The following is a 13,410-nucleotide window of genomic DNA, read 5'->3' on the forward strand; positions in this document are numbered from 1 at the left end:
TGTGTCCTCCTAGCATCACAACAATGACAGCGCTGTGTGTCCCTGCCCTATCTCTGCTCAGTGTGTGTCCTCCTAGCATCACAATGACAGCGCTGTGTGTCCCTGCCCTATCTCTGCTCAGTGTGTGTCCTCCTAGCATCACAACAATGACAGCGCTGTGTGTCCCTGCCCTATCTCTGCTCAGTGTGTGTCCTCCTAGCATCACAACAATGACAACGCTGTGTATCCCTGCCCTATCTCTGCTCAGTGTGTGTCCTCCTAGCATCACAACAATGACAGCGCTGTGTGTCCCTGCCCTATCTCTGCTCAGTGTGTGTCCTCCTAGCGTCACAACAATGACAGTGCTGTGTGTCCCTGCCCTATCTCTGCTCAGTGTGTGTCCTCCTAGCATCACAACAATGACAGCGCTGTGTGTCCCTGCCCTATCTCTGCTCAGTGTGTGTCCTCCTAGCATCACAACAATGACAGCGCTGTGTGTCCCTGCCCTATCTCTGCTCAGTGTGTGTCCTCCTAGCGTCACAACAATGACAGTGCTGTGTGTCCCTGCCCTATCTCTGCTCAGTGTGTGTCCTCCTAGCATCACAACAATGACAGCGCTGTGTGTCCTCCTAGCATCACAACAATGACAGCGCTGTGTATCCCTGCCCTATCTCTGCTCAGTGTGTGTCCTCCTAGCGTCACAACAATGACAGTGCTGTGTATCCTCCTAGCATCACAACAATGACAGTGCTGTGTGTCCCTGCCCTATCTCTGCTCAGTGTGTCCCCTAGCATCACAACAATGACAGCGCTGTGTATCCCTGCCCTATCTCTGCTCAGTGTGTGTCCTCCTAGCATCACAACAACGACAGCGCTGTGTATCCCTGCCCTATCTCTGCTCAGTGTGTGTCCTCCTAGCATCACAACAATGACAGCGCTGTGTGTCCCTGCCCTATCTCTGCTCAGTGTGTGTCCTAGCACCACAACAATGACAGCGCTGTGTATCCCTGCCCTATCTCTGCTCAGTGTGTGTCCTCCTAGCATCACAACAATGACAGCGCTGTGTGTCCCTGCCCTATCTCTGCTCAGTGTGTGTCCTCCTAGCATCACAACAATGACAGCGCTGTGTGTCCCTGCCCTATCTCTGCTCAGTGTGTGTCCTCCTAGCATCACAACAATGACAGCGCTGTGTGTCCCTGCCCTATCTCTGCTCAGTGTGTCCTCCTAGCATCACAACAATGACAGCACTGTGTATCCCTGCCCTATCTCTGCTCAGCAGGCTGTCTTGTATAGCCCACCACCACCACCACACCCCCACCCCTGCAGTTCTGCCTTCTGGCCACTCCTCGTAGTTTGCTGACTGAGACAGGATGTGCCGCCAGCGCCGCGGAGAAAGACAAAACAGACCTCGACCGCACGACACAAACCAAACACGTCTTTAATAATAATAATAATACCACACACACACACACACACACACACAGGGTGAGTGTTGTCTAAACCTCCGGCACATTAAGCATGTACACACGGACAGACTGCTGCCAACAGCATTGAAAAAACACACTATAGTGACTCAACGGTTTCATTCTGTCTCTCTGTCTCTCTCCATCTCCCACATCATCTCACGGCTGTCTTTTTATAGTTGTCATGTTTTGCAGGGAGGGGGGAGGAGGGCAGTGGAATGGAACCATCGGTAGGTGACTTTGGAATTTGAAATATTCCACTTGCTGGCTGAGGGCTTTTAAAAGAAAAACAGAGAAAGCTGCAGAGATAGAGAGAGAGAGAGAGGGGGGGAGGGAGAGGGAGAGGGAGAGGGAGAGGGAGAGGGAGAGGGAGAGGGAGAGGGAGAGAGAGGGAGAGGGAGAGGGAATGTTTCCGGCCTCTTGCTATAAGGGAGCGCAAGAGATAGAGAGAGAGAGAATGTCAGTGAGAGACAGATATAGAGGGATTAAGAAAGAGAGACGGAGAGAGAGAGAGACAGAGAGACAGAGAGAGAAGGAGAGAGAGAGAGAGAGAGAGGGAGACATATCGAGAGAGAGAGAGTGGCAGAGCGTGAGGGAGAGGGACAGACAGAACGAGAGACAGAGAGAGAGATAGTGTCAGGAATAGAGAGAGAGAGAGAGAGAGAGAGACATTGTGCTCAGTCAGCCACAGCCTGAGGTGAATGGGGTTGGTGGGGGGGGGGGGGGAGACGGGGGGGGGGCAGCCATTCCTCTAAGGCTTTGGACAGGAACAGTTTACACTCCACGGGCGCCCCATGCTACAGCTCCTACAGCCTAAAACCATTAAACCATTAACTAAACCAACTGAACATCACATTCTGTGTGCTAATATAACCTCCTGACACAGTGACTAAAAAAAAAAGGTTTTTTTTATTATACTAAACCTCAGTGTTATTATTGCTACGATAGCTCTCCCTAAAATGACCCGGGCGCTGTAAGTCAGTTTGTTCTAGGCTATACAGCTGCTTTGAAAACGGAGAGCGAAAGACCACATATCTGCAGGGCAGTGGTTCCCAAACTTTTCTCATGTCAAGGACCCCCAAATTGACACTAATTAGCCCCACGGACCCCCTATTTGAAAAGACATGCCAGGGACCCCCCCATAAGAGAAGATTTGGACGACTCTAGCATTGATTCTCAACCCGATACATTTCAAGGACCCCCCAGTTTGACATGCATTAGTCTACGGACCCCCCAATTTAATGGCATTTCTATCACTGGGACACCCAATTATTATTGTAAAATCAATGTTAATTTAACTCTGAGAGTGTACAAATGGAACATTGGTTATACATTTGTACACTCTCAGAGTTACAGAACCATAAGGGTCCATTTGGTTACAACCTGTCATTTAGCTGAGGACCCCCTGGAAGTCCCTCAAGGACCCCTGGGGGTCCCCGGACCCCACTTGATCCCTATATGCTTCATTGAATGGAGTCCCCCAAGAGTCTATACTAGCCCCCCCCCTCTACACCATATCTCTTCGCCCAAAAATAGCTGATCTACAAGCTCACAACACGTTCGTGACGCATTGTGAGCCTGTAGCCGTGACCGCTATATATTTCCGCAGACTGTTTGACTCAGAACAGGTGCATTCATGCGTCTCTACTGCAGTGATGATAACGTAGTCAGGAGGAAAAATGTGTTTGAAAACTGAGTAAAAGCAGAGAAATCGAAACTAAACAAAAATAGACGAGGCCACTTTGGAAAATGACATGCTAATTTTATGGATATCGACCTTTTCAGCACGAGCTCTTCGGGGGGGGGGGGGGGGGGGGGGGGGGTGATTATGCTCGTAATGTCACCTGTGGTGGTGATGTCAATACATTTGCATGGAAGCGTGTTCTTTTCGCCCGTCTTTCAGTACATATTGACGCACGGCGCACAGCGGCACGTCCCACTGTGTGATCCTTATACCGATCAATTCTTGGCAAGGGATAGTTGCAAAGTACGTGAGATCAAGGAAAGGGGGCATAGCGGTATGAAGAGGCTATAGGAGCCACGGTGGCGAGGGAGGGAGCACAGCGAGGTTATTGAAAACGCCACGCCGCCGAGTGTATGAAAACATTCATCATTCCTCCCTCGTGTCCCCCGAACTGACAGCTACAGTAATTATCGCTCAATCACACACACACACACACACACGCGTGCGGACAAACACACACGGACGCGTGCACGGACACAGACACACACACACACACACACACACACACACACACACACACACACACACACACACGGACGCGTGCACCTCTCTCTCTCTCTCCCCACCCTACTCAGGTGGCACTTCTGGTGGCAGGCTTTGTTGAGTGGGAGAATGGCATGACAGACTGATAAGTCAAACATGTGTAGGGTCAAAAATATGTCACTGCCAAATAGTAAGTGTAAGAGACAGGCACAGGGGATGGATGATGGATGGGACAGGAGGCGTGACGATATATATATATAGCCTGCATGTCATATATAAACCTCAATAACAACACAAAAAGAGAAGAAATGATGGAGATTCATGAATTCGTTTTGACAGCGTCGACACAGTAGGTTCCCAGAACCGCCATGGGGGATGGCGGTTCTCTGGGGTAGAGCAGTGCGTCGATACCAGGGGTGGGCAACTTTGACGATGGAGAGAGCCACAATAGTTCCACACTCACTCCAGAGGGCCACAATAGTTCCACACTCACTCCAGAGGGCCACTATAGTTCCACACTCACTCCAGAGGGCCACAATAGTTCCACACTCACTCCAGAGGGCCACTATAGTTCCACACTCACTCCAGAGGGCCACTATAGTTCCACACTCACTCCAGAGGACCACTGTAGTTCCACACTCACTCCAGATGGGCCACTATAGTTCCACACTCACTCCAGAGGGGCCACTGTAGTTCCACACTCACTCCAGAGGGCCACTATAGTTCCACACTCACTCCAGAGGGGCCACTATAGTTCCACACTCACTCCAGAGGGCCACTATAGTTCCACACTCACTCCAGAGGACCACTATAGTTCCACACTCACTCCAGAGGGGCCACTATAGTTCCACACTCACTCCAGAGGGCCACTATAGTTCCACACTCACTCCAGAGGGGCCACTATAGTTCCACACTCACTCCAGAGGACCACTATAGTTCCACACTCACTCCAGAGGGGCCACATTGCATATTACTGTTGTAGCAAAAATAGCCGATCCTCAAGCTCAAAACGTGTCGCACTGCGAGGCGCTTTGAGCTTGTAGATCGGCCATAATAAAGTCCACGGTAAGCTGGGACCTTGCGTGGTCATTGCTTTTCTAAAACGGTTACAGGCATATAGCAATATTAACCTAATAAAACGAATACATTCACAAAAGTAGCTACGCTCTGCGCCCACCAGAGCCAGCCACACACTTCCTTGTTTTGCTCGTCAAGTAGGCTATGTGACGGGAGAAATAGCGCTTGATGTCTTTACGGGTCCGCCATGATAAGACATTTGACAAGTCCACATGTCCCGGGGCATGAGAAGTGTTAAGTGGCAAATGTCAATCACTGGAGGTAGTCGGGAGAGGACAGGACACACTGAGGAGGAGGAGAGACAGGACACACGGAGGAGGAGGAGAGACAGGACACACTGAGGAGGAGGAGAGACAGGACACACTGAGGAGGAGGAGAGACAGGACACACTGAGGAGGAGGAGAGACAGGACACACTGAGGAGGAGGAGAGACAGGACACACGGAGGAGGAGGAGGAGAGACAGGACACACGGAGGAGGAGGAGAGACAGGACACACTGAGGAGGAGGAGAGACAGGACACACTGAGGAGGAGAGACAGGACACACTGAGGAGGAGGAGAGACAGGACACACTGAGGAGGAGGAGAGACAGGACACACTGAGGAGGAGGAGAGACAGGACACACGGAGGAGGAGGAGAGACAGGACACACGGAGGAGGAGGAGAGACAGGACACACTGAGGAGGAGGAGAGACAGGAAACACACTGAGGAGGAGGAGAGACAGGACACACTGAGGAGGAGGAGAGACAGGAAACACACTGAGGAGGAGGAGAGACAGGACACACTGAGGAGGAGGAGAGACAGGACACACGGAGGAGGAGGAGAGACAGGACACACTGAGGAGGAGGAGAGACAGGACACACTGAGGAGGAGGAGAGACAGGAAACACACTGAGGAGGAGGAGAGACAGGACACACTGAGGAGGAGGAGAGACAGGAAACACACTGAGGAGGAGGAGAGACAGGACACACTGAGGAGGAGAGACAGGACACACGGAGGAGGAGGAGAGACAGGACACACGGAGGAGGAGGAGAGACAGGACACACGGAGGAGGAGGAGAGACAGGACACACACTGAGGAGGAGGAGAGACAGGACACACTGAGGAGGAGGAGAGACAGGACACACTGAGGAGGAGGAGAGACAGGACACACTGAGGAGGAGAGACAGGACACACGGAGGAGGAGGAGAGACAGGACACACGGAGGAGGAGGAGAGACAGGACACACGGAGGAGGAGGAGAGACAGGAAACACACTGAGGAGGAGGAGAGACAGGACACACGGAGGAGGAGGAGAGACAGGAAACACACTGAGGAGGAGGAGAGACAGGACACACTGAGGAGGAGGAGAGACAGGACACACTGAGGAGGAGGAGAGACAGGACACACGGAGGAGGAGGAGAGACAGGACACACTGAGGAGGAGGAGAGACAGGACACACGGAGGAGGAGGAGAGACAGGACACACGGAGGAGGAGGAGAGACAGGACACACGGAGGAGGAGGAGAGACAGGAAACACACTGAGGAGGAGGAGAGACAGGACACACGGAGGAGGAGGAGAGACAGGACACACTGAGGAGGAGGAGAGACAGGAAACACACTGAGGAGGAGGAGAGACAGGACACACTGAGGAGGAGGAGAGACAGGACACACTGAGGAGGAGGAGAGACAGGAAACACACTGAGGAGGAGGAGAGACAGGACACACTGAGGAGGAGGAGAGACAGGACACACGGAGGAGGAGGAGAGACAGGACACACTGAGGAGGAGGAGAGACAGGACACACTGAGGAGGAGGAGAGACAGGACACACTGAGGAGGAGGAGAGACAGGACACACTGAGGAGGAGGAGAGACAGGACACACTGAGGAGGAGGAGAGACAGGAAACACACTGAGGAGGAGGAGAGACAGGACACACGGAGGAGGAGGAGAGACAGGACACACGGAGGAGGAGGAGGAGGAGGAGGGGAGCAACAAGTATTAAATATGACCAGAATTGACTGAGAGACTGCCATCGCGCAAATTCCAGATTTTCACCAAAGGAGAAAAACTATTTTTTCCAAAAATGAGTTAATAGCACAGGCAGACTCTTCACATACTAGAGCATGTCTGAAATAAGTGTCAGAGCTGTAATTGACATGTCCATATGAAATAAATACTTAAACATGTAGCTACGTAGGTGTAATGTTAGAGACCACAGCAGTGAACCTTTCAAGCCTGTTTTCTCAACTCGCTGTTTTCTCTGCAAGACATTACTCTATAAGCCATATCTCCAAAGCTGGTGGGTCAAACTGAACAACCAATATGTCAATTTGAAGCTATGATTCCCTGCTTTCAAAACAATCCAATGGCAGTCCCTCAGTCAAATGTAGTCACAAATGCTCTGGCCGAATGTGAACGGAACCAGGAAGCTGGTGTCGGCGCTGGAGCCCATGTGGTACAGTATGTGGTACAGTATGTGGTCCAGTATGAGCCCTAACGGTACCGCTTGGCCGGGTCGCCCACAGCTCTCCATGAAATTCCCCTGACAAAATTAAGAGAGATCAAAGAGAGTTCTGCCGTGCCAGCAGTTGAGAATAAAACATAGAGACACACTGTATATCTGGACAGCTGTCAAAATAGCAGCAAACTTGTTTCTGAAATAATGGGAAAAATCTCATTTTAGCAAAGCCACAAGCACATATTATATGCCAATGGCTGCGCACGCACACACACACACACACACACACACACACACACACACACACACACACACACACACACACACACACACACACACACACACACACACACACACACACACACACACACACACACACACACACACACACACACACACACACACACACACACACACACACACAGTCTAAGCCTGGGTTAGGGTGCTGCAATACTATTCATCAAAATATTTTCTATCCGTTTTCTCTGATGACTTTAAAATGCCAATCACATCACAGACGAGACGAGACGGAGAGTTTAAAAAAAAAAGCTCGATTCACACCATCGACCACTTCGCTTGCCAAAAAGAACAGAACTTACCAACCGTTAGCTCGCAAGACAATAAGCTCTATGCACACATAATAACACTTCTTACTTCTGGGCCCATTCCATACTTATATATACTCTTGTGAGAGAATCAACTGGGCAACGGCACTAACCTTTGTGGTTCTGCGCAGGCTTCTGAGGATGTTCCTCCTCTTGGGGTCCTCGCTCTCCTCGTTGATGGAGTTGTGGTCCTTGTGGGCCCCCCCTCCCAGCCCCTCCTCCTGGCCGGCCCCCTTGGGCCCTCCCGGCCCGCCCCCCATCTCGTCGTCGCTGCCAATGGAGAAGCTGGTCCTGAAGCTGCTGAATTTGCCCAGCCTCTTGGAGCGGTCCCGGTAGAGCCTGGGCTTCAGAACCCCGACGGCCGACGACAGCTTCCTCCGGCGCTCCAGCGAGCCGCTGTCCGCCTCGCTGTCCGACCCGTTGCCGCCGCCGCTGCCGTTGGCGTGGCCCTTCATGCCGGCGTTGCGGATGGTGATGATCTTCCCCTGCGTGCTGTCGTGGGGGACCGAGTAGATGGTCTCCTCCTCCGAGGGCCGCGGCGGCTTGCTCACGGCGTCCATGGGCTCGGCGTAGTCCGAGGGGTCGTAGCCCACGCCGCCGTCGCCCACGCCCGGCGCCCACGTCACCGCCTGGGACACGGAGCGCCGGTGGGAGCCTCCTCCTCCTCCGCCCTCCATGTAGGGCCCCAGGTTGACCTTGCGGACGGGCTTGGGCTTCACCTGCGGCGGCACCTTGTTGTTGAGCTTGCTCTCGAACGTGCTGATCTCCGAGATGACGGAGAAGGCGTCGTGGCTCGCCGTGGACTCCAGGTCGGCGTGGAGGAGCTTCAGGGCGCCGCCGTCCTCCCGCGGGTACGGGTCGTAGCCGTCGTCCTCAGAGTCCAGCAGCGTGTTGTTGACGGGGCTGGGCGAGCCGCAGCGCAGCGGGCTGACGTTGCTCTCGTTGGCGGTGGCGGTGCCGGCGGCCTGCTCGGCCGCCACGTGGTCGTACATGTGCGTGGCCTCCACCACGGTGCACCGCTCCGCCACCTCCCGGAGGAAGGGCTGGAAGAGCTCCATCTTGTGGAGCCCGCCCACCACGCCGCCGTGCCCGCAGATCACCGCGTCGAAGCGCGCCTCGATCTCGCGGGCCAGCTCCTCGCCCTGGCCCACCGCCTCGCGCGCCGACTCCGAGTCCGTCAGCTCCATGCGGCTCTCGGCCACGGCGAGGAGCTGCACGGGGACGATGTCCTGCACCTCGCACAGGAAGGCGCACAGCGTCTCCATGGAGGCCTTGCGGCGGGCCGAGTACACGGCGATGTAGCCGTGCACCAGGGCGCTCTTGCGGAGGGAGAAGGAGGAGTGGAAGGAGAGCAGGGAGAGCTCCACGCTCTGCCGCTGGCCGGCGCCCACGTCCAGCTCCAGGAGGACGGAGGTGCCGGCGGCGAGGCTGCCCGCGGCCGGCCGGCAGTGCTGCGGCAGCAGGAAGGGAGCCAGGAGCTGCTCCAGGTCGTACGTGTCGCCACACATCAGGCACATGACGATGCGCAGGTCGGCCTCCGGGCTGACGGGCTGGGGGTCTCGGGGCGAGACCGAGGAGGGGAGGACGAGGGGGGGCGGCGGGGGAGGAGAGCTGCTCCCCAGACCACTCCTCCTGGACTCCAGCAGACTCCGCAGCGTGGCGTTGATCTGCCTCTCGTTGACGTTGCGCCCGCCGTAGCCCACGCCGGGGGACGCCGGGTCCAGGTAGGCACACTGCAGCTTCCCCGCGGCCTGCTGGCCCTGGTGGATGAGCGTCTGGGCGGTCTCCCCTCCGATGTCCCCGATGGAGCCCACCCCCCGCTTGGTGACCAGCAGCAGGGACAGCGGGAGCGTCGCCAGGCTGTTTTCCCTTTCCCGTCGGCCCAGAGTCGACTCCCGGAGCCTCTCTAAGCAGTCCAGGACGTACTGCAGCGACTCCTTGGAGTTGTAGAGGCAGAGGACGCCGTGCGGCGTGAAGGTGGGCGTGTGGAAGGAGTTGACGGGCAGACGGACGTTGCCCTCGATGGGCCGCAGGGCCAGCTCGTACGTCTTCCCCTCCAGGATGTAGCGGTCGTCGCCGGTGCACAGCGCCCGGATCTCGTTGGCCATCTCTCTGGCCAGGCCGTCCTTCCCCAGGAGGACCAGGTTGATCCGGTCGGCCCTGGGGCCTCCTCCTCCTCCAGAACCGTCCCCTCTGGAGCCCTCCGACGAGGAGGAGGAGGAGGCGTAGCGCGTGGGGAACCGGGAGGCCAGGATCTGCTCCAGCTTGGAGTCCACGCAGTGCGGGCTGTTGGGGCACGTGTCCTTGGTGGGGTAGTAGACGAAGTGGATGTGCTTCAGAACGAGAGCGTCGCGCTCCGCCTGCAGCTTCTGCAGGGCCTTGAAGCGCTGCTCCTCGCCCAGCACCTCCTGGATGACGCCCATCTTCTCCTTGCTGGGCGAGGCGTCCACCTCCAGCTCGTAGAAGAGCTCCGAGTACTCCAGCAGCAGCTCCTGGAAGTCCTCCTTGGCGCGGTCGATGATCTCCTTCTGGTGCTTGCTGTAGATGTCCAGGTACTCGGCCTCGTCCAGCCAGTGGTAGAAGTCCTCGTTCATGATGAAGCTCCGGGCCTCCTCCCAGGGCCGGCCCGCCGTGACGAACGGCGAGACGCTCAGCTTCTCCTTGAACTCCCGGCGCATCTCCGCCCGCCGGCGCTCGTTCCGCAGCGCCTCCAGGTGGGCCTCGTAGACGGCCTCGGCCGCCGGCGTCTCCAGGAGGTCCTGGGGGATGCGGTCGTCCTCGGCGGCGTCGATGTGCGGAGTGGTCTCCCACGGCGTGTCGTCCAGCACCACGAACCACTGGGAGAAGTCCCGCTTGGTCTCCAGGACCTTCTGCACGCCGGACCAGCTCAGGTGGTCGATCTCGTCCAGCTCGGGGGCCAGCGCGGACAGGGCCTGGGGCAGCGTGCCCAGGTAGGCCCTCCGGCGCTTCTCGATGTGCTCCTGCTTGAGCCGGTGGACGTGCTGCTGGAAGAGCTTCTTGGCCTTGGCCGTGCCCTCCAGGAACACGTAGTCCTTGTACTCCCCGGAGGTCTGCATGCGCCGCTGCGTGTTGGGCCAGGTCTCGTTGTGGCTCTTCACGATGCGGCTGACCAGCCACTCGTAGCGGTCCTTGGCCGAGGCGATCTGCTGGCTCTGCTGCTTCAGCGCCTCGAAGTAGGGGATGATCTTGTGCTTCCCCCGGCTCTTGTCGATGAGCTGGACGAGCGTGAGGAAGGCCAGCTCCACGTTGACGTTGGAGCGCGCCGACGTCTCCACCACCTGCAGGTTCTTCTTGGCGAGCGCGAAGGTGTGCGAGTCCTTGATGTAGCGCTCCACGCCCTCGTCGCACTTGGTGAGCGCGATGACGATGGCCTTCTTGGTCTTGGCCAGCTGGTTGTAGAGGTTGGTGACGAACTTCATCTGGTCCTCGAAGCTGCGGTTCATGCCCCGCGAGACGTCCACGCACAGCAGGAAGCCGTCCACCGTCAGCTTGCCCTCGGGCATCTGCTTCTGCTCAAAGTCCTGCTCCAGGCCCAGCTGGTCCGTGCAGAAGTACATCAGCTTCTCGGCCGAGGCCAGCTTGGCCGCGGCCGCCCGCTTGATGTAGGGCTGCAGCGCGGTGGAGCGGTGCGGCTGGAAGGTCTGGTCGTCGATGAACTCCGTCTGCTCCGTCACGTGCAGGTGGACGTCGGGGCCGCCGCCGCTGCCGTCCTCCGCCGTGCGCCGCGACGCCTCGCCCCAGAACAGGAAGTGGTCGTTGTTGACCACGCGGCCGCCGAAGTCGGAGGTGCTGAGCACCGAGGTGTGGTCCAGGTGGAAGTCGTCGGCGCTCGGGCGCACGAAGCGGTTGCACAGGCACGACTTGCCCACGCCGCACTGGCCCTTGTCCCGCTCCGTGCCCGACAGGCCCACCACCACCAGGTTGAAGGAGGGGGGCGTGCCGCGGGCATCTTGCTTTTTGGACGCCATCGTTTCAGAGGAGCTGCTGCCCGGCGTCGCTCATCCCGCCATGTTGGCACCGAGCGGCTCTGTAGCGGAGGGAGGAGGAGGAGGAGGAGGAGGAGGAGGCTGCTGCCGCGGACCAAGGGTTTCCATGCAAGAGAAGCTCACAGGGCTGGAGGTCTGCAACACAGAGAGAGAGAGAGAGAGAGAGAGAGAGAGAGAATACCATTAGTCTACAGTACTGGTTAACCCATTTCGACCCGAGATCAGATTCTTAAAAAAAAATCTACATCCTTGACAGTTTCCTGAAAAAGCTATGTTTCCATGTCAGTCTATCTTTGATTTTTCAAAAATAGCAGACCTACAAGCTCGTAGCGCGCCACTTGGTGGCGCGCTATGAGCTTGTAGATCTGCTATTTTTCAATAGCTAAAGCATAGCATAATGCTAACACCAAAAGGGGTTCCCTCTGCAACACACACACACAGAGAGAGAGAGAGAGAGAGAATACCATTAGTCTACAGCAGTGATGTAAATAATAGGTTTGCAATGAAATGAGTCCCAGGATGCAGGAGTCTTTTTTTTTTAAACAAATTGCAGCATTTAAATCCCATTGGGTTGTGTGGTGTTGCGTGTACATTTCCCTTGATTTTGCGTTTTCCCATACATTTTATACATACTAGTAATTATTTCTATTCTAAAAGATTGTCTGAAAATAATAGAATCATGAGTTGAAAACAAATTCAAACTTTTCCAATGAATTTTTCATGAATAAAGAAAAAATATATATAATAAAATAATTCCCTAAAGTAGCAGTGAAAATGGCAGATCTTCAAGCTCATAACGAGGGGGCGAAGCGATGCGTTGTGAGCTTGTAGATCTGTTTTTTTCCACTAGTTTATGTCCCAGGCAAACGTTTTAACTTTTTCTTTTGGGTTTTGAGTTAAAAAGTTTGGGAACCACAGCCTGGTCTACAGTAATGCAAAACAAAATACATTTTCATTTCAGTTTTTGTTTTCTTTTTTGAGAATTATTGTGGCACTATTTTAAATTCCTACAGTTGTGTGTCTGTGTGAGGTTAATAATGTTTAACCCATTTAGACCTGATGCAGATTAAAAAATTAAATTGCTTCTAAATCAGTTTTCTAAAAAAACCTGTGTTTCTATGTCAGTGGTGCTCAACCTTTTTCATGTCAATGACCCCCATAATTATCTGTATTTGGCCACGGACCTACAAGCTCATAGATCTGCTATTTTTCAACAGCTAAAGTATAACAAATGTTTTAAAAATAAAAACACCAAAAGGGGTTCCCGAACTTTCCGTCCTGAACGGGCTAATCTGTGATCCCGTTTCACCGCATTATATTTCCCTGAAAAGATTGAGGTCAGTAAGGAAAAGCTAACCGGAATGTTACATATTCAGCTCAGCAGTACAGTTACTATATACAGTAGGTCAGAAGAAGGCAATTTCCTTCCATTTAACTGGATTCTCATACTCCACATACTACCACAATGGCAGCACCAACAACTTACTGTTTTGACAATATTAACTCACAATACCACAAATAGCTCGTCTTGCAGCCAGTTGCAAGTCACGCAAGTATGTCATTATTGCACGTGTAGTTATATGAGCGCACACACACACACACACACACACACACACA

General features: G+C 54.6%; 1 protein-coding gene across 2 annotated transcripts in view; it reads right to left on the reverse strand.

Moving 5' to 3' along the window:
* The window catches only part of arhgap35a (Rho GTPase activating protein 35a), a 107,540-nt gene that overhangs the window by 29,290 nt on the left and 64,840 nt on the right, over nt 1–13,410 (reverse strand). For both annotated transcript variants that reach the window (XM_080772491.1, XM_080772492.1), the window contains exon 2: nt 7,900–11,928. In XM_080772491.1, coding sequence (XP_080628617.1) covers nt 7,900–11,775 — 3,876 coding nt within the window. In that variant the 5' untranslated portion in view covers nt 11,776–11,928. The remainder of the gene's footprint in view (nt 1–7,899; nt 11,929–13,410) is intronic.

This window comes from Protomyctophum bolini (assembly GCF_963924005.1).
Source record: "Protomyctophum bolini genome assembly, chromosome: 9".
Classification (NCBI taxonomy): domain Eukaryota; kingdom Metazoa; phylum Chordata; class Actinopteri; order Myctophiformes; family Myctophidae; genus Protomyctophum; species Protomyctophum bolini.